Genomic DNA, 21,687 nt, shown 5'->3' with positions numbered 1-21,687 from the left:
AATAAAATGCTCCACTTCAAACATTTTGATTATTCATAACATCGAAAATTGTGCAAAGTAATGTATTGTTTGATTTGGGTTGAATTAATTTAATAGTAAACAGTTTGGTGCCATAATAGTAAGCAAGTCCAACTGTTCCCTTACAATAATGCTTAGGTCGCCACCCTATGGTAGAATCCATCATTGCAACAAAACATTAAACTAATGTCCAATGAAGTTCATACGTTATCGGAGCAGAATCAAGTCTACTCCACCATTCAATCATGGCTGACCTATCTTTAACCCCTGACACCCTTACTAATCTAGTCTGTCAATCTCAGCCATACTAATCATTCAGTAAATATAAAAGAATGCAGAGCACTATTCATTCCTTGTATCATAAACTAATCCTCCGCCCTCATCACCATCCTTAGAAACTCTTTGTCAAATCAGTGATTCATTTGATGTTTGTTTGCAAATTTCCTGCTGTACTCAACAATTCATGGAAGATTGAATATAACTTGGTGAAACAAGGAACTGCTAAAGCTGGTTTACGTGAAAAGACACAAAGTGCTGTAGTAACTCAGTGAGTCAAACACAGTGCTTTGTGTCTTGAATATAACATGTTTAGTTTCGAGATACAGCATGGAAACAGGCCCTTCAGTCCAACAAGTCCATGCCAACCATCGATCACCCATTCACACATGTTTTATATTATCTCCCTTCTCCTCTCACATCCTCTGGTCTTCGGGGGACAAGCAGTTCGGCGGGCTCCCCTCTTCCAGGCCACAGTCACCAGGTCCTCCAAGCTTGGGCCAGCTCAGTACCATACACATACAGTAATGTACATACGCTGCCCTTTCAAGGCAGAAGGGAGACTTCAGCAGGTGAATTATAGAATGGTCTGGAACAGTAAATGGAGAGGCATTTGTAATTCTGAAACTACTACTTTCAATCAAGAGATGGGGGACAACTAGTAAAGAGGAAGAATGTAATGATAAGGAACTGCAGATGCTGGTTTATATCAAAGATAGACACAAATTGCTGGAGTAACCGCGTCAGGCAGCATCCCTGGAGAGAGAGAGCTAGATAGAGCTCTAGGGGCTAGTGGAATCAAGGGATATGGGGAAAAGGCAGGCACGGGTTATTGATTGGGGACGATCAGCCATGATCGCAATGAATGGCGGTGCTGGCTCGAAGGGCCGAATGGCCTCCTCTTGCACCTATTTTCTATGTTTCTATGAGAACATTGATAGGAGATTTTTCACGCACTCCACGGTTCACAAGGAGGGTTGATAGCATTGTGGTCCTGTTACCAGACTCGCATTCATGAAGCCCAGCCTAAATTTTTATTTTAATTTAGTTTAGAGATACAACACGGAAACAGGCCCTTCAGCCCACTGCGTCCATGCTGGCCAATGATCCCCGCACACTTACAGTATGGGACAATTTACAATTCTAGCAAAGCCAATTAACCTGCAAATCTGTACGTCTTTGTAGTGTGGGAGGAAACCGCAGATCCCGGAGACAAGTGTAGGAAGGAACAGCAGATGCTGGTTTAAATCGAAGATAGACCCAAAATGCTGGAGTAACTCAGCAGAACAGGCAGCATCTCTGGAGAGAAGGAATGGGTGACGTTACGGGTCGAGACCCTTCATCCCAGAGAAAACCCAAGTCTCTGGCACTGTAAGGCAGCAACTCTACCGCTGCGCCACCGGGGTACCGTCCTTATCATCTGTCTCCCGCCATTCAAAATATATTCTGCTTTTTCCTTTTATATACCAAAATGATGCCCTCCTTTCAAAAATAAGAAAATCTTCCTCAAACCTGGTGTAAAGATATTGCTCCAGGCTCAATATAACTTTACGAAATCGCAAAATAAGTGAAAAGGTACACTTATGATGCTGTCAGAGTTATAATATTTTCCACGTTAAATATGAAAATGAAAAATAATATACAAAGTAGTATTGCTTTACTAACCTTGTGGCAAATGTTATTCCATTATCATCTATCTAAAAACTGTAAATGGCTCGATGGTAATCATGTATTGTCTTTCCGCTGACTGGTTAGCACACAATAAAAGCTATTCACTGTACCTCGGTACACGTGACAATAAACTAAACTGAACTCGAATATCTCTTTCTTTCTCAGTAGCTAGTCTGTCTCATCAGAAATGTGTTTTCTCTTTCGCTTTTCCCAGCTAGGAATAAATGGGTTCCATCTGATCCACAAATCATATCTGAAGGACTTTATGCAATTGCTGTGGTGTTAAGTTTCTCCCGGATTGCTTACATTCTACCAGCGAATGAAAGCTTTGGTCCTCTGCAGATCTCCCTGGGAAGGACAGTGAAAGACATTTTCAAGTTCATGGTTATATTCATCATGGTCTTTGTTGCTTTCATGATTGGAATGTTCAACCTTTATTCCTACTATTTAGGCGCAAAGTATAACCCAGCCTTTACAACGTAAGTAAATGCATAGTTTCCAATTCGTGATACAGAATATAATATCTTAATTTTGAACAATAGGAAAATACTTTATGCAATGTCATAAACGTATATGGCTGAATTCTATCTAATTCCTTTTCTCTAAATATGTGGCATATATTTGTAAAATGCAAATGAAGGTCCAGTTTTTCTCATTTAAAAATAAAAATATGGGCATTATTGTCACTTATTGATTGCACCACATATTTTGTTTGTTATGTGGGATATGAACAACTATGTTTGAAAAGTACTTGTCCACAGCCAAAGTTAATAAATGCAGAGCGTTCGTTCCCTGCACCGTAACATCATGGTGGCGTAGCGGTAGAGTTGCTACCCTAGAGCGCCAGAGACACAGGTTAGATCCTGACCACGGATGCTGTCTGTATAGTTTGAAACTTTTCCCTGTGACCATGTGGGATTTCTCCAGGTGCCCTGGTTTCTTCCCACACCCCAGACATGCAGATTTGTAGGTTAATTGTCTGCTGTAAGTTGTCCCTGTTGTGTAGGATAGAAATAGTCTACGGATGATCATTTGTCTGCATGGACTCTGTGGGACAAAGTTCCTGTCTCCTTGCTGTATCTCGAAACTAAACTAAAACTAAAATAATGTCCCTAAAAGATTAATTGCTGTTTATTTAAAGCACTGCCTTGAAATGGCTCGAAAGCCGTTAAGATCAGAATCCAACATTTCTATTTGGAAAAAAATATGGCTGGAGTATCTATTGGGAATAGAAAAACATAGAGCAAGAAAATGTTAATCAGTCCATCGAGGTTTAGTTTAGAGAGAGATACAGTATGAAAACAGGCCCTTTGGCCCACCGAGTCTGCGCTGACCATTGATCACCCATTCACATTAGTTCTATGTTATCCCCCCCCCTTCACATCCACCCTACACACGAGGCTGGAGGAAACCCACATGGTCACAGGGAAAACGTGCAAACTCCATATGGGCAGCACCTGTGGTCAGAATCGAACTGCGGTCCCTGGCGTTGTGAGGCAGCAGCTCTACCACTGCATCACTGTGCCACTTCAGTTCCTTATAAAATGAATAGCTCAGGGTGACATAACTGTGCATTATTATATATAATTCATTTTCTATGTATTTTCTACGTATTGCCTCTTAGACTGTCCCCCATAGTTACTGCAGTTGATGGGCCATCGAGATCTACACAAGATTAAATTTTCTCCACCCAGAACTATCTTTCCCACCTTCAGTCTCATTTGTAACTAGATTTTTGTTTTTTTTTCCTGCATATCAATAATAGGAAAACAGTGATAATTTAATAGGGTCTCCCAGTCTTGTATTCAGGCATAACTGGTGTCAACATTTGCAACATTTTAATCATACTTCTCAATCTTGTTCCTTCTTCTTCGATGGCAAATTCACTTGTGTGAATATATCTTCACAGGGTTCAAAACCCTGAAAGCTTTTTCAGAAATAATTTCAATTGATCATTAGACTTTTAAAGATGTAAAGCTGAATTAGACATATAGTATTCAAATTATATGAACCAATGGTATACACAATGTTATAATATTAATTAATAATTGTCATGAAATGTTATTGACTCACCTAGAAGAAATCACATTATTGAATTATATTAATTTGAACAAAAATGGAAATGAATATTTTTTCCACTGTTCCCAGCTCCAGAATAGTTAAATGTTCCCTGTCCAATTTTTTAAAACAATTTAACTTGTAACATCAACTGAAATTCTGCATTTAATTCACATTATAATCTCTGAAGCCTGCTAAAATTTGATTACAAATTCTGTACTTTTTCAGTAATGGAATTAAATTCTTCCCAATTGGGAAAGTGCAGTGATATGTTTTGCCTGACTTTGGGTTTGTTGAAAGTTAGTAAAAGCCTCTCCCCTCAGCAAAACAAAACAACTCAGTAAGATTGATTAAACGCAGGGGGTTGAGGGTACGGAGTTGTTACGATTAAAAATACGGACATCCAGATAGAAGCAAGGTTATATACTGTATATGAGAAATATATTTCAGTGTCCTCATTCTGGATTTTCAAAACTCTGTATGTTGTAGTTAATGGGTCATGTGGGAATCCAGATCTTCTCATTCTTCTCAAACCCCTGACTTTCCACTGCATGTGAAATAATAAACCCACCTCCACCTTAGGTGGACAAGGTAGTGTTTAAGGGACTTTTCACATTGTCCCAAGGTATTGATGGAGTAAATGGCAACAGCCCTGAATAAGCACATCACAGAACTTCCAGTGGATTCGTTTTAATGCAGGGTTTCAATCCCACTTAAATATCATCGATTGGATTTCTAATACTGGACTGATGTTACTTTAGAGCTCCATTTCAATAAGCTATAATTGTATTTTATTGTCACCTGCATCTAAGTACAGTGATTTTTATTTTGCATACAGTTCAGTAACAATCTTATATATTAGCCACAAACATACTAAATCCAAGGGTGTAAGATCATAGATCACACTTAATCAATATATTCAAGGGTCGCCACACTTATGCACCACCTTGACCTTTTAAGGTCAAAGTTTAAAAAAAATGTTAGTCTTGCGTTAGTCATGAAGGCCTGTTGCCCTGGCGGTGGGGTTGCAGGGGTTGGCTTGACCAGGCGATGTGTTGATGTCCACTACCGTTGCTCCGCTGTTCCAAATGGGTGCCAATTTTGTTCAAATGTCCAATTCTGTGTTATATTCGTGCTTTCAATCATGCTTTTAAAGATAGAGAGATACGGAAAGTTGTTTTTTCAGTCTTTGAAATGATTGAAATGATTATTATTTTATAGTGTGTTCAGTGTGCTTTTCTATTGTTTTAGTGTTGAGGAGAGTTTCAAAACGTTATTCTGGTCAATATTTGGCTTGTCAGAGGTGATATCCGTTGTCCTCAAATACGACCACAAGTTCATTGAGAACATAGGGTACATTCTCTATGGAGTGTACAATGTTATGATGGTGGTGGTGTTACTCAATATGCTGATAGCTATGATCAATAGCTCATATCAAGAAATTGAGGTATGTTTAATGTTTCTCTTTAGAAAATAAACTCAAGTAAAATACTTAACTTGAGCGAGTGACAGGATGCATATGCTCAAAATTAGTAGTGTGTATAGGGTGATTTCACGAAAGGTCACTGGCGCGTAGATCCGCACCCATGTGACCGAAAATTTTTACTGGGGGACAAGCGTCACTTCCGGTACATGTTAGTGGATGGGAAAACACGCACTTTCACACCCGTTAAAAACATCGAAAACGGCCAGGTTTTGAGCTGCAATTTACTGTCCCAGTCGGGGTGACCGTGAGGAACAGCTACCTAAATTTACAGTTAAAAAAAAAGATAGAAACTAAGGTAAATTCAAGAGGGAGCTGAAGGTGTAAATACAGCGGAAGTTGATATCGGACATTTTTCGTGGAGATTTAAAGATCCAAAATATCGGGAATTATCGCGTTTGCTCGCTGCATTTCATCAAAAGTAAGGCATTATTGACTTTGTTATCTTTATTCATTTGTTAGATGAAAAGTTTAAAAAGTTAGAAATCCTTCAGTAAAATTGCAAAATCGCCCATGGTTCTCGGGTGGGTTTTAACATGCAAAATGAACACGCTTCTGAAGCTCCATTCACCATTTAAATATCCGTGAATCATAAATGCGTCTTGAAATAAATTTTACTCAGATGCAAGCTAAGGAATGGTATAATTCTCAGCTGTTCATTTGACAAAATCAGGACATTTTTTGGCTAATAATAAAATGTCCTGATTTTGTCAAATTAACAGCTGAGAATTAAACCATTCCTTAGCTTGCATCTGAGTAAAATTTATTTCAAGACGCATTTATGATTCACGGATATTTAAATGGTGAATGGAGCTTCAGAAGCGTGTTCATTTTGCATGTTAAAACCCACCCGAGAACCATGGGCGATTTTGCAATTTTACTGAAGGATTTTTAACTTTTAATACTTTTCATCTAACAAATGAATAAAGATAACAAAGTCAATAATGCCTTACTTTTGATGAAATGCAGCGAGCAAACGCGATAATTCCCGATATTTTGGATCTTTAAATCTCCACGAACAATGTCCGATATCAACTTCCGCTTATTTTGCCCCTTCAGCTCCCTCTTGAATTTACCTTAGTTTCTATCTTTTTTTTTTACTGTAAATTTAGGTAGCTGTTCCTCACGGTCACCCCGACTGGCTCAGTAAATTGCAGCTCAAAAACCTGACTGTTTTCGATGTTTTTAACGGGTGTGAAAGTGCGTGTTTTCCCATTCACTAACATGTACCGGAAGTGACGCTTGTCCCCCAGTTAAAAATTTCGGTCACGTGGGTGCGGATCTACGCTCCAGTGACCTTTCGTGAAATCACCCTATACAACTCATTGTGTGATTGGCATAATGGTGGTAAAACTGGAGACATTTAATTATAAAAGGTTGTGTCAACTACTCTATGCCTGCACTCCTAGATCCCTTTGCTCCACAATACTCCCCAGAACCCTATCATTCAGTAGATCCTGCCCATGTTAGACTTCCCAAAACCAACACCTCACATTTCTCTGAATTAAATTCCATCAACCATTCCCGTTATATTGCAATATACAAAATTATGAGAGGCTTTACATGATGAAAAGGATTATGCAGCAATCCTGAAGAAGCGTCCCGACCTGAAACATCACTTATCCATGTTCTCCAGGGATTCTGTTTGAACCACTAAGTTTCTCCAGCATTTTGTCTTTCTTTGGTAAACCAGCATCTGCAGTTCCTTGTTTCTACATGTAGCAATCTCCCTCTTTTGATACATACGACACAATGACCTAGGTAATTGATGGAAGATGTAGAAGGGATTTAAGGAAAAATAAATTTGCTGGCTGAAAGGCAAGTACAGGGAAACACACAATCACATTGGGAAGGCACTGAGAAGAGTGACTGATAGACAGTAACCTACCATGGTACAGACCAAGAGTTGGAAAGTGGGAAGACACTGCATAGCTCAATTTGGCCACCCTGACCAAAGTGTGTACGAAGATGCAGATGCTGGTTTATACCAAAGATAGACACATAGTTATGGAGCAACTCAGCAGGTCAGGCAACATCTCTGTTGAAAAGGAACGGGTGACGTTTCGGGTTAGAAACATAGAAACATAGCAAATAGGTGCAGGAAGGGGCCATTTGGCCCTTCGAGCCTGCACCGCCATTCATTGTGATCATCCACAATCAGTAACCCATGCCTGCTTTCTCTCCATATCCATTGATTCCGCTATCCCCTTGAGCTCTAACTCTCTTTCAAATTAATCCAGTGAATTGGTCTCTATTGCCTTCTGTGGCAGAGAATTCCACAAATTCACAACTCTCGGGGTGAAATTCTCATCTCAGTTTTAAATGGCCCCTTTATTCTTAGACTGTGGCCCCCTAGTTCTGGACTCCAACATTGGGAAAATTTTTCCTGCATCTAGCTTGTCCAGCCCTATTATAAATTTATAAGTTTCTATAAGATATCCTCTCATCCTTCTAAATTCCAGTGAATGCAAGTCCAGTCTTTCCAATCTTTCCTCATATGACTGTCTGGCCAACCCGGGGATTAACCTCGTGAAACTACACTGCACTGCCTCAATAGCAAGGATGTCCTTCCTCAAATTAGGAGACCAAAACTGCACATAATACTCACCAGGGCCCTGTACAACTGCAGATGGACCTCTTTACTCCTATACTCAAATCATCCTGTTATGAAGACCAACATGCCATTAGCTTTCTTCACTGCCTACTGTACCTGCATGTTTACTTTTAGTGACTGCTGTACAAGGACACCCAGGTCTCCTTGCACTTTCCTTTTTCCTAATCTGACACCATTGAGAAATAATCTGCCTCCTTGTTCTTGCCGCCAAAGTGGATAACCTCACATTTATCTACATTATACTGCATCTGCCATGCATCTGCCCACTAACTCAACCTGTCCTAGCCACCCTGCAACCTCCTAGCATCCTTTTCGCAGTTCACACTGCTACCCAGCTTTGCGTCATCTGCAAATTTGCTAGTGTTACTTTTAATCCCATTATCTAAATCATCATTACATATGGTAAATAGTTGCGGCCCCAGCATCGAGCCTTGCGGCACTTCACTCGCCACTGCCTGCCATTCTGACAGGGACCCTTTTTTTCTTACTCTCTGTTTCCTGTCTACCAACCAATTCTCTTTCCATGTCAATACCCTACCCCCAATACCATGTGCTCTAATTTTGCTCACTAATCTCCTGTGTGGGACCTTATCAAAGGCTTCTGAAAGTCCAGATACACTACATCTACTGGCTCTCCTTCATCCATTTTACTTGTCACATCCTCAAAAAATTCCAGAAGATTAGTCATGCAGTATTTCCCCTTCATAAATCCATGCTGACTTGGACTAATCCTTTTACTGCTATCCAAATGCACCATTATTACTTCTTTAATAATTGACTCCAGCATCTTCCCCACCACCGATGTCAGGCTAACTGGTCTGTAATTCCCCGTTTTCTGGAGGAGTTTTCTAGAAAAGTGGGATAACATTAGCTACCCTCCAATCCACAGGAACTGATCCTGAATCTATAGAACATTGGAAAATGATCATCAATGCATCCACAATTTCTAGAGTCACCTCCTGGAGTACCCTGGGATGCAGACCATCAGGCCCTGGAAATTTATCAGCCTTCAGTCCCATCAGTCTACCCAATACTATTTCTCGCCTAATGCAAATTTCTTTCAGTTCTTCTGTTTCCCTAGATCCTCTGTCCTCCAGTATTTCTGGGAGATTATTTGTGTCTTCCTTAGTGAAGACAGAACCAAAGTACCTGTTCAACTCTTCTGCCATTTCCTTGTTCCCCATAATAATTGAACCTGTTTCTGCCTTCAAGGGACCCACATTTGGCTTTACCAAGTTTTTTCTCTTAACATACCTAAAGAAGCTTTTACTATCCTTCTATCCCTCGTACTTCATATTTTCACCCCATATTGCCCTTTTTGTTACCTTCTGTTGTCCTTGGAAAGTTTCCCAATCATCTGGCTTCCCACTACTCTTTGCTATGTTATACACCTTTTCTTTTAGTTTTATTCCATCCCTAACTTCCCTTGTCAGCCACGGTTGCCTCTTACTCCCCTTAGGATCTTTCTTCCATTTTGGAATGAAATGATCCTGCATCTTCTGGATTATGCCCAGAAATTCCTGCCATTGCTGTTCCACTGTCATTCCTGCCAGGATCCTTTTCCAGTCTACCTTGGCCAGCTCCTCTCTCATGCCTTCATAGTCCCCTTTGTTCAACAGCAACACTGACAATTCTAATTTAACCTTCTCCTTCTCAAATTGGAACCACTCCTACATTATGGTGGCCCGGCACTCGTTGAGGTGGGAGCGGAGGGACAGACCTTTCTGTATCGGAAAGAGGGGTGGTGAAAACACAATAAGGGTGGGAGTTGGGGTCAGAGGGGGGAAGGGGAGTGGACGGAGGCTTAGGTGAGACAGCATGTGGGGGATGGTGGAGGTTCGGGGGGGGGGGGGGGGGGGGGGAGGTGAGCAGTAGTGTATGGGTGGTCTCTTTCCAAAGTGGTTCTGATGAAATAATATGATCCACCTCTTTATATTCACATAGGAGGACGCAGATGTTGAGTGGAAATTTGCTCGCGCTAAGCTCTGGCTCTCTTACTTTGATGAAGGAAGAACTCTGCCCGCTCCATTTAACCTTGTGCCAAGCCCAAAGTCAGTTTACTACTTAATGTTAAAAATTAAAATCTGCCTTATTCATTTGTGCAAATCCAATGTGCAAAAATCAGAAGCCGACCTTGAAATGGGTATGCTGAATTCCAAGGTAAATTACACAATTATGCATTTTATATATGGAACCATGATCACAAATTAAAATTAGTTTTAAAATAATTTAATTCTAACTCTACTCGCAGTGTTTTCCTCTAATTAAACTAATAATTTAAAGACCTTTATTGATCCTTTTCATACCATGAAACTAACCTCACATGTTTTCACATCCGCCTAGTTGTTTTTTGAAGACAGACACAAAATGCTGGAGTAACTCAGCAGGACAGACAACATCTCTGGAGAAAAGGAATAGGTGACGTTTCGGGTCGGGACCCTTCTTCAGACTGAGAGTCAGGTGAAAGGAAAATCAGAGATATAGACAGTGATAGAGAGAGATATAGGGTTTAGGGGGAGAAGGCAGGAGAATGGGGTTAGGAAGGGTTAGATCAGCCATGATTGATTGGTGGAGTAGACTTGATGGGCCGAATGGCCCAATTCTGCTTCTATCACTTGTGACATTCTGACCTAAATGAATAATGGTAGTTCCGAGTGGTGGTACAATCGAGTGTGGCAGCCTCGCCTGCAGCTGTTCATCCTTTCATCCTTTTTTTTAGTTTTAGTTTGTCAAAAGTTTTTGTTTTGGAGGTCTTTTAGTCTTTTTGTGTGGGGGGTGGGGAGGGGGGAGAAACTACCTGGTCGAGGATGTGTTTTCCCTCTGAGCCGCATCCTCGTGGCCTACCATCAGGATTGGCGAGGCCTTTCCTGCCGGAGATCGGCCAGAGCTTCAGCTTCAGCAGCACTGAGGTACCATCGCGGAGCGGGCGATGCCTTACTAGAGTCGCCGTGTTGGAGCTCCAGAGTGCTGGGACGGCCGTCTTTAACACCGTGGAGCTGTGGTTTGCGGAGTTTCCAGCCACGGGCGGCGCTGACTTTAAACACCACGGAGGCCTGGGATCTTTCGCTGAGGTCGCCAGTGTTGGAGCTCCGCCCAGCTCGGCCTGTGGACTTCGGGAACCGCGGTCTCCGGTAGGAAGCAGCCGATTCAGAACTCCAAGCCGCTGAGAGTATTCTTCCGACCCCGGAGTTCCATCATTCCGGCGAGAGGGCCTGAAACATCGGGCCACTGTTTGCGGCGACTGCGGAGGCCTCAATAGGCCCCGACCACGGGTGAACATAGAGGAAGTGGACTGAACTTTGTTGCCTTCCCTCACAGTGGGAAACATTGATTCCGCTGTGGGGGGATGTTTTTTAAGTTTTATGTTAAATTCTATAGTGTTGTGTTTATCTTGTTTGTCTGCTGCATGATAACTCAAATTTCACTTGGTGTATGTGACAATAATAATAATAATAATAATAATATCTTTTATTGTCATTGCACATCAGTGCAACGAGATTTAGTATGCAGCTTCCAACCGATGTGTCCAATAAATGTCCTTTGTCCTTTGTCCTAAAAGATATGCAAAAAAGTAACATGAAATTTTTGAAGAGCCATGTTGGTTTTGTAAACAGCGTGTCTTTATTACAAAATAAATCTACATTTGATTTTGTTCCAGCCAGGTCAACATTATCAATCGAACCCTGGACATGCCGAGGGACGTGGTCTGAAAAAGCCGATCAGCAATCCAACAAGATATCAGGTTAGTTAACTGTGTAAATTGCATTGTAGTCTCAATCATAATCATACAGTGTGGAAACAGGCTCTATGGCCCAACTTGCCCACACCCACCAACATGTCCCATCTACAATAGTCCCACCTGCCTGCGTTTGGCCCAAATCCTTCCAAACTTGTCCTGTCCATGTACCTGTCTAATTGTTTCTTTACCACCACCTCCTCTGACCCATTGAACCCACTGGCTCAATGGGTCAATTCCATTGACCCACCCACTCCGTCAGTTATGTTAAGTTGCTTGTACATACCTCAAGAGGGAGACGTTCGGCTGGCTTACATATAATTCAATGTGCAAGATGTAGTGATTGCAAGATATAAAAAATCAATCATATTGAATTAATTAAACACAACCAATGCATGGTCATTGGCATTTCAAACAAAAAAATGAATAATTAAATACAATGATCTTGCATGAATATTTCTATAATCAGTTTATCCTGATATTTTACAAGAAGCTTGCATTTATTTAATGCCATATTATATTAACACATTGCCCCAAAAGGGTTTCATAAACACGATTACTTTTGAGTAATGGTTTGCAGACAAAATCCTACGGCAAAATAAGATTCTACAAATTGTACTCCGTTGAACGACGGATTAATTTGTTTTGTTATGATCTTGAGGAATATTGGCTAAGGTAAAGGGAGAGAAAACTTCCCACTGTAGGATCGTTACCATCCCACTGAGGGGGATCTTGGTTTAGTGTCTCATTAAAAGTACAGCAGTCCTGACAAGAAGGCACACTCTCAGTATGGCGTCAAAATGTCTGGGTGGCGCCCATAATTGTGGTCTCATCCCTTCTCTGTTTTTATTATTTTAGGTATGTCTTGAATGTTTGTTTTCATGTCTCTTGGTATGTTTCGTGTGGGGGGTGCGGGGGGGGGGGATCGGGGGAAACTTTTTCCAGTCACTTACCTCGACGGAGATGCGATTTTTCTCCGTGTCGCATCTCCGTCCCCCCTGCGGCCTACAACGTGGAGTGGTGCGGCCTTCCCTGGCGACCGGCCCGGAGCTTCAAGCCGCAGGCGCGGCGCGGACTTACCATCGCGGAGCCGGGGATCTTTTGCTGAGGATCGCGGGGCCTCTGGACTTTAACATTGTGAAGCAACGGTCTCCAGTAAGAAGCAGCCGACTCGGGACGCCGGAGTTTCGATCATCCCGACGAGAGGGCTTGAACAGCGGACCGTCGGCAATGGCAAGTGTGGAGGGTTCAGCCCCGACCACAGGTGAACAAAGGAGGAAGATGACTGAACTTTATTGACTTCCATCACAGTGAGGAATGTGGATTCCGCTGTGGTGGATGTTTATGTTAAATTTTATTTTACGTGGCTGTGTGTATTGTTGTTTTTCTCACTTACTATGGCTGTATGGTAACTCAAATTTCACTGCACCTTAATTGGTACATGTGACAATTAAATTGAATCTTAAATTGAATCTTGAATCTAATATTGTACAATTAAGCGTGGCAGTGAAGCATGAATTCACCACTTTGACTCACAAAAGACGAGAGTGCTTTCATCTGCATCTTACAATGACATTATTTGATTACTGCACTGACATAGGCTCTGCAGTTATGTGAGGATACCACCAATGTCTCCTCCATGCCCAGCCAGTGACTCCCAACAAAACTCAGGGCATTGAGGTCAGCCTAAAAAGACGAGCAGTGTCTCAATTTTGTCGACTCGGCAGGTCACCAAATGCTTGAAAAATAAATATTGTAGGAAGTATTCTCCAGGACATTCTCCTATCATAATATAGGATAGAGAAGTCTCTCCTTGGTCTGCCACAGAATCAATGATAATAAAATGAAAATATTTAATGTGACCCAAATGCACCAATGAAACTAATTATCTTCAGGTCTGTTTCTCCCCCAAAATGCGACGTGATCTCTTCACTAAATTGCTTATTACAGTTGGAAAATACTTGATTCTGAAGATTGTTAGATTGTTACTCATTGTGGCTGAGGGTATCGTGGGTGGGAAATGGGAGAGATTTTCTACCCCATTTTCGCTGCCTACTTAAACAGTAAAAAAGCACCCTCATATCTGCTCCAACAGGTCAGTTTCTCCAGAAGCTTTCATTTTCTTTGCCCAAATTCAAAAGATACTTCCCATTACATAATATACATTTTCCAACTGTGTTTTAATAGGAATCTGAGGGGTAACTTTTTCCACATAAAGGGCGGTGGGTGTATGGAACAAGCTGCCAGAGGAGGTAGTTGAGGCAGGGTCTATCCCAACGTTTAAGAAGCCATTAGACAGGTATATGGATAGGACAGGTTTGGAGGGATATTGTCCAAATGCAGGCAGGTGGGACTAGTGTAGCTGGAACATGTTGGCCAATGTGGGCAAGTTGGGCCGAAGAGCCTGTTTCCACACTTTATCACTCTATGTGTGTATTTTTTTTAATTGATTTAAGTTACCACGATAGACATTAAGTGTTGGAGTAACTCATGGGTTAGGCAGCATCTCTGGAGAAAAAGGATGGGTGACATTTTGGATGTGTGGGGGAATGGACGGGTGAAGTTAACTCTTTGGTTAATCAACTGTGTTTGGCAGGAAAGTTGTACAGTTGGTCTGAAATTATTTTCATATTCTCAGTTTAGCTGGAATCAAACCTGCGCCTCATTCTGAGTTACTGCACCAACAAAATTGTTGCTTTGAACTTTATTTTATGAAGGGCCTTGTTGGTGAATGATATGATATTTGCAGAAAGGATCTTGTCTAGGGTTTGGAATAAGTTGTCTTGTATAAGATTCGCTGAGTGATATAGCTAGCAAATAACCCAGCTTTAAATTGTAAACAAAGAATGTAGATTAGCATTACAGGAGTTTTAAATGAGTATACATCAAGAATAACATATATTTGTGTTCAAAATGTCATAAACTTTCATTGAGCTATGGATGCCTTTCCATATGATGCAGGACATAGAACTGTACAGCATAAGAAATTAACTACATTTTGTTTTAATGCTTTTCAGAGAATTATGAAGCGGTTAATAAAGCGATATGTGCTGAAAGCACAGGTTGATAGAGAAAATGATGAAGTTAATGAAGGCAAGTATGCTATGGTGGTTAGTTTATTGGAATAGTAGTCAGATGTCTTGACTGCTGATGTAAAGATGTTAAAATACTCTATGATTTTTTTAATTTATTATCAATCTCAATAGTGGTGACTGAGTGTCCACTGGATTGTTCATTATAGCCACTTGGGGAATTGGTTCCCAACAGTCTTTGCCCAATCTGATACGAATCAAAACCCAGAGAATATATGTGGTTGCCTCTGCACCCAGTTCAATGAACTCTGCCATTGAAGCTCACATCCACAATTTAATTTTAATTTAAAAATTAATCATGCATCATATTAAGTGCAGAACGTGCTTTGGGGATGTTCAGGCAGGTACGATAGTGGCATTTAAGAGACTGGTGGATATGCATATGGATATACAGGGAAAGGATATGGATTATGTAGGTAGATAAGACATGGTCTTGGCATCATGTTCAGCACAGATCATTGTGGACTGAAAGGCCTGTTCTCATGCTGTACCTTCTATAAGGCAGGTTAGCAAAACTAAAGCTCAAAATTTGATGACAGTGATGATGATGGAAGAAGTTTCAATTAGGACATTTGAAAGAGTATTGGCCACACACTAGAGCAGATATAATATGCAGGGCCACAGCATGAATGGAACTAACTGGATTACTCCATAACGAGCTGACATGATGGGCTGAATATAGACACAAAAATAACTCAGTGGGACAGGCAGCATCTCTGGAGAGAAGGGTCTCGACTCGAAACTATGCACATTCCTTCTCTCCAGAGATGCTGCCTGATCTGCTGAGTTACTCCAGCTTTATCTTTGGTATCTATCTTCGGTTTATACCAGCATCTACAGGTCATTCCTACACATGATGGGCTGGATGGCTTCCTTTTGCGACTCTAGGCTTAAAGGGAGTTATAAATGGGCACCTGAATGTTTGGACTTAGACAATTGGCGAGGTTCAATTCTGTTCAATAACTACCCCCAGTAGAAAGCAATTGGAAAATATAACAATTTACTATTTTTGTGAACGTCAAGCTCTATAGGATAATTATTTGACTCTTGAGTGCACTGCCAAGCTTTTTGCAACTGTTACTGCCACTTGCACATCCTTCCTGGAATAAATGGAGCCGAAATGGTCAAATGCATATCATATATCTATTCTAAGTTTCCTTTTAAGATTATGCAAGTACAAAAGAGCACGGTTAAATTGAGATGTGCAGGACAACCATAATGGTTCAGCTACCAGATGGAGATGCTGCGGTTGTTGGAGCAGAGGTGATTTGAGGACAGATATAATAAATATGTACACGGTAGAGAAAAAATAGCTGTTGCCATTAACAGATTTTACAAGGACAGGGAGATGCCGGTTTAGGATTTTAGTCAGGGTCTAAAGGAGAATATGACAGAGAATGGTCTTTTTAATACAGAAAGAGGTCATGATCTTACTCCACATAGGAGTGATAGAAATGACTTGGACAGTCACACAGGGGGGAAAAAAACAGGACTACAGGGTTACAGCCAGACATTGGGACTAAATGGATTGCACATGAAACTATTGACATGGATTCAGTGGGACAAATGACCTATTTTTGTGCCATGATGAAACATAGAGCTTTCCAGCCTTCGAAAATTGAACAGAACAAGAAGAGGCCCTTAGGTCCATGATATCTGTGCTAATTGTGATGCCAAATTAATCTAACCCTCCAAATGATTCATTTCTCTCTATTCCTTGCCTATTCATGTATTGTACCTGTCTAAATGCCTATTAAATGTCAATATTGTGTCTGCTTTCACATGGCAGTACATTTGAACAATACAAGAATGATACAATACAGAAACAGGCCCTTCGGCCCACAATGTCCATGTGGAACATGATGCCAAATTACAGTAATCTCTTTTGCCTCCATATCCAAGTGCATATCTAAAAAACTCCCTTAAACACCACTCTTGTATCTACCTCCACCACCATCCCTGGGAGCAGGTTCCAGACCCCTGTGTAAGAAATTGCCTCGCAAATCTCCTTTAAACGTTGACCCTCTCAATTTAACGCTACGCTCTCTAATCTTGGACTTTCCACCCGGGGAAAAAGGATCCAAATATTGACTCTCTCTATGCCTCTCATAGAAACATAGAAAATAGGTGCAGGAGTAGGCCATTCGGCCCTTCGAGCCTTCGATTCAATATGATCATGGCTGATCATCCAACTCAGTATCCTGTACCTGCCTTCTCTCCATACCCTCTGATCCCTTTAGCCACAAGGGCCACATCTAACTCCCTCTTAAATATAGCCAATGAACTGGCCTCAACTACCTTCTGTAGCAGAGAGTTCCAGAGACTCACCACTCTCTGTGTGAAAAATGTTTTTCTCATCTCGGTCCTAAAGGATTTCCCCTTCATCCTTAAACTGTGACCCCTTGTCCTGGACTTCCCCAACATCGGGAACAATCTTCCTGCATCTAGCCTGTCCAACCCCCTAAGAATTTTGTACGTTTCTATACCCCTCAATCTTCTAAATTCTAAATTCACTCATACTGTAACATAATTCTATCAGTTCTCCCCTCAACCTCTGATGTTCCAGAGCCAACAATCCACGTTTGTCCAACCTCTACCCATAGTTAATATACCGTCTAATGCAGACAGCATTGTGGTAAACATCTTCTGCACCCTCTCCAAAACTGTTCTGTTTATTGTTGTTCACTTGAGATGAACAACAAGTGTTGAACCTTCTCTACTGATGTAGAAAATAATGATTAATATACTGTATTTCATCATGTTTCCAAGACGATGGACCTCATACATTTTGCTATACCTGCATTTTCAGAAACAGCATCCTAATGTTCTGTTTGTATTTCAGGAGAACTTAAGGAGATCAAACAGGACATTTCTAGTCTTCGCTACGAACTCCTGGAGGAAAAGTCGCAAGCAACAGGAGAGCTAGCACAGCTCATTCAGCAACTAGGTGACAAATTTGGCAAAAACATGAAAAATAATTGAAATTAATGGAACGTCTATTGCAGTGCACTTTGAAAGAAATGGGATCTTTGGTCAAAAGGAATTGTCAGAGACAAGGCAACAAAGTGGGTCAATTTGTACGTTGGTATTTTTGAAACCAGTTTATTTAGCTGTGCCCAATTAGATCGCCTCCTAGAAGACAGCAAAGAGTGAAATAATGAAAATAGGTTGAACTTCAAGAGGGAAGGATGAGATGGTATCAGCGCTAAGGAAGTGGAGAGTGTATTTGTGGTATCTCCAGCTGAATTGTGCGCCCAGTAGCAATGAGTAATCATGTACATCAGGTAGGTATCTGCTCCATAACTGCTGACTGTCTCCTGCTCCGAAATGTATCCATTCCAGAAAAACATGGGGCTTGTAGCAGCGGGTCGCATAATAGGTCACAACATTTTATTTTAAATCACAAAAAGAGCGTGCCCCTAATATATATAGAGGCAAGGAACTGCAGATGCTGGTTTACACAAAAGGACACAAAGTGCTGGAGTAACTGAATGCTCCGAATATACTAAGGTTTACTGGAAACTGGTAGAAAATCAATTACTTTTCTTGCTATTTAAGGCTATCAATCCTGGTTTGGATCCCACTGTGAACACACCAAAAATACTAATAAATATGAAACTCTCAAATTAAAAACATCCATTCATTTTTTAAACCACTTTGGATGATTGTGGTATGGAAAATGTTATCAAGACTTCCAACTAACTTTCATCAACAAAGTAAATACCAGAATACAAGCTATGAAATCACTTTTTTGTCTTACATCTTTGCATTTTATTCTTTATTACTTTGTTCAGTTTTGGATTAAGAAGAAGGATAACTGACACTCCCCCCTTTGTAGTTTGTTTCGGGTTTTCATAATTATTTGGGTCATACTATTAACTTGGATTTGAGGTCTCACAGTTTATTTTTATTCTGCTTAAGCTGTTTAATTCTTAATTTATACGTTTTTTAAGGACATCACTCCTTAGAACGCAAAAAATAAATGGAACATTGTTATTTCTGAGTTTAGTTAATTGTCACGTTTACCGAGGTACAGTGTAGTTTTTGTTGCGCGCTAACCAGTCAGCGGAAAGACAATACCGGATTACAATCAAGCCATCCAGTGTACATGATAAAGGGAGTAACATAGATAATGCAAGATAAAGCCAGTAAAGTCCGATCAAAGATAGTCCGAGGGTCTCCAATGGGGTAGATAGTAACAAGCAAGTCTGCCTTTCTTTACATTTAGAGTCATAAGAGATACAGAAGAGATACAGCCTTTCAGACCAGAGTCCGCAGCAACTATCAACCACACTTTTGCACTGATCCTACATTAATCCCATTCTGCCTACATTCTATCAGTTCCCTCCACATTCCACCACTCGCCAACACTCTTGGTTGGCAATTTACCCACTGAACCCCCGGCTCTTTTGGATGTGGGTGGAAAGTGGAGCACCTGGAGAAAATCCATGCAGTAAACAGCATAGAGACAGCCGCCGAGGTCAGGATTGAACCTGGGTCTCCGGCGCTGTGAGGCAGCAGCTCCATTAGCTGCAACACTGTGCCAACCTTTACAACTGTGGCCACATACAAAAGTCGTCTGTAGCTAGCACAGATTAACAAAATGTTTGAGTATACCAATATTTAACTGTTAATGTTGAAAGTCTCTTGTATATTGTATTGTTTTTAAACCAAAATAAAAGTAGCCTTTGGAGTGATTTTTTGATGTCATTGAACACTTTGTGCAGAGCATGTGAAAACCCAGAAATCCTGTAAAAAGATCTATATATAAATCATTTATCGAACACATCAGACCCAGTGGAGTGGAGTGAAGACCCTTTGGAGTTATAATATTTAAACTTACAATATTTAAATCATTTATGTCACAAGAACCCACTCATCTCAATAAACCATGGAATACACACACCCAATATTACAGAGACAGCAGATGCTGGGATCTTAAGAATAATACAAAGTTCTGGAGGAACTCAGTGGTTCAGGCAGCATCTGGGGAGGCAATGGACAGGAAAAGATTTGACTCGGGACCCTTTGTATTCTCTCAACATTGCTCTTTGACAATTCAGATAGACATCTGATCCACAAGTAAAGCAAATTACAAATGAGAGCAATTATATCCAATGTTTCAAAATATTCCCACATCACATTGTTTGCAGTCCAGGGGAGTTCAATAATGTTTTATTGTCACATGTGCAAAGCACCGTGAAATTATTTTTGAGTCACTAGATTTGGCGCCATTTCCAAAGTCCGGTTTGCGAGCTAGGTCTTATGGAGCAGCGCCTGATCCAGGCGAGTCCCTGGATTGTTCAGCGTTCCGACGTTCCTCTTCTTGCCCGGCCACCTTTGTGCCCCTGGGATGCCTCCCACAGCCGACCTTGAGGGTGCTGGAAGTAAGACCCCGGCTCACTTTCCTCCCGGCCTTGCTCCTCGCACGGGACTGTCGTTGCCGTCTCCCTCTAGCATTCCTCGATTACATGGGGTCAAAATGTAAGGTGCAAAATGAGTCGCAGTTGCAATCCAGGAATATATTTACCAGACCTATCGTGCTATTCCTGGAGGGTTGATCATGTAATATCAGATCAGATCACTCTTTAACATGCACATATGCTAATATTACATTTACTTTGGAAAGGCTGGTGGCTTTTCTTCCAGTCTTGCAACTTTGCACCTGCAGCAAATAAGTAACAAGGTCTAAAAATCACAAGGCCCTTTAAGCAGGCAAAGAGAAACTATCATGATTCCTGGGATGTCAGGACTTTCATATGAAGAAAGATTGGATAGACTCGGTTTGTACTCGCTAGAATTTAGAAGATTGAGGGGGGATCTTATAGAAACTTACAAAATTCTTAAGGGGTTGGACAGACTAGATGCAGGAAGATTGTTCCCGATGTTGGGGAAGTCCAGAACAAGGGGTCACAGTTTAAGGATAAGGGGGAAATCTTTTAGGACCGAGATAAGGAAAACATTTTTCACACAGAGTGGTGAATCTCTGGAATTCTCTGCCACAGAAGGTAGTTGAGGCCAGTTCATTGGCTATATTTAAGAGGGAGTTAGATGTGGCCCTTGTGGCTAAAGGGATCAGTGGGTATGGAGAGAAGGCAGGTACATGATACTGAGTTGGATGATCAGCCATGATCATATTGAATGGCGGTGCAAGCTCGAAGGGCCGAATGGCCTACTCCTGCACCTATTTTCTATGTTTCTATCATGTACCAAAGGGTCTCCCCTCCACTGGATCTGTTGTGATCGATAAATCACTGGATTCAGATAACAGTTTTGATTCACTCAGTAATTGATTACACTGCTAAATAAGGCGCATATACTCACATATCCCCGAACGCACTCGCAAACCCCGAGTACACAGCAGCGCGCACCGCAGGGCATTTCTACACACTCACGTCAACCCGTACGCACTCGCAAACTCATCAGAGCACACCACATGATGTTTCGTTCTTGATCGCCTGGCACCGTTCGCGACATGGTCGAAGGCTGAACTTCTCTCACTGAAAGGTGGCCCAACACCATCCTTTATGGCATTTCTTATCAGAGCAAACCGCGCCACTACTCCCTGCCCGATCTAATCATAAGCCCCCCTTGTCTGCAACGTGTCTGGACTACTAGCGGCAGGGGGCGCGGGTGGTCTAGCCAACTATTATTGTGTTGTGTTCGCCAACGCAACCTCCCCCCCCCATAGAATGGCATAGGAAAGGCTGCGTTCCCAGGCAATGATCACAGGCACGAG

General features: G+C 41.4%; 1 protein-coding gene across 1 annotated transcript in view; it reads left to right on the top strand.

Annotated features, from left to right (window-relative positions):
- The window catches only part of trpc7 (transient receptor potential cation channel subfamily C member 7), a 63,383-nt gene extending 45,301 nt beyond the window's left edge, over positions 1-18,082 (top strand). The window contains exons 6-11 of the mRNA XM_033029371.1: positions 2,180-2,444; positions 5,275-5,470; positions 10,065-10,280; positions 11,779-11,862; positions 14,874-14,949; positions 17,791-18,082. Of these exons, the coding sequence (XP_032885262.1) occupies positions 2,180-2,444; positions 5,275-5,470; positions 10,065-10,280; positions 11,779-11,862; positions 14,874-14,949; positions 17,791-17,930 (977 nt within the window). The 3' untranslated portion in view covers positions 17,931-18,082. The remainder of the gene's footprint in view (positions 1-2,179; positions 2,445-5,274; positions 5,471-10,064; positions 10,281-11,778; positions 11,863-14,873; positions 14,950-17,790) is intronic.
- Positions 18,083-21,687: the final 3,605 nt, after the last annotated feature.

This window comes from Amblyraja radiata, chromosome 11 (genome assembly GCF_010909765.2).
Source record: "Amblyraja radiata isolate CabotCenter1 chromosome 11, sAmbRad1.1.pri, whole genome shotgun sequence".
Lineage (NCBI taxonomy): Eukaryota > Metazoa > Chordata > Chondrichthyes > Rajiformes > Rajidae > Amblyraja > Amblyraja radiata.
This window is presented reverse-complemented; position numbering and strand designations above follow the sequence as displayed.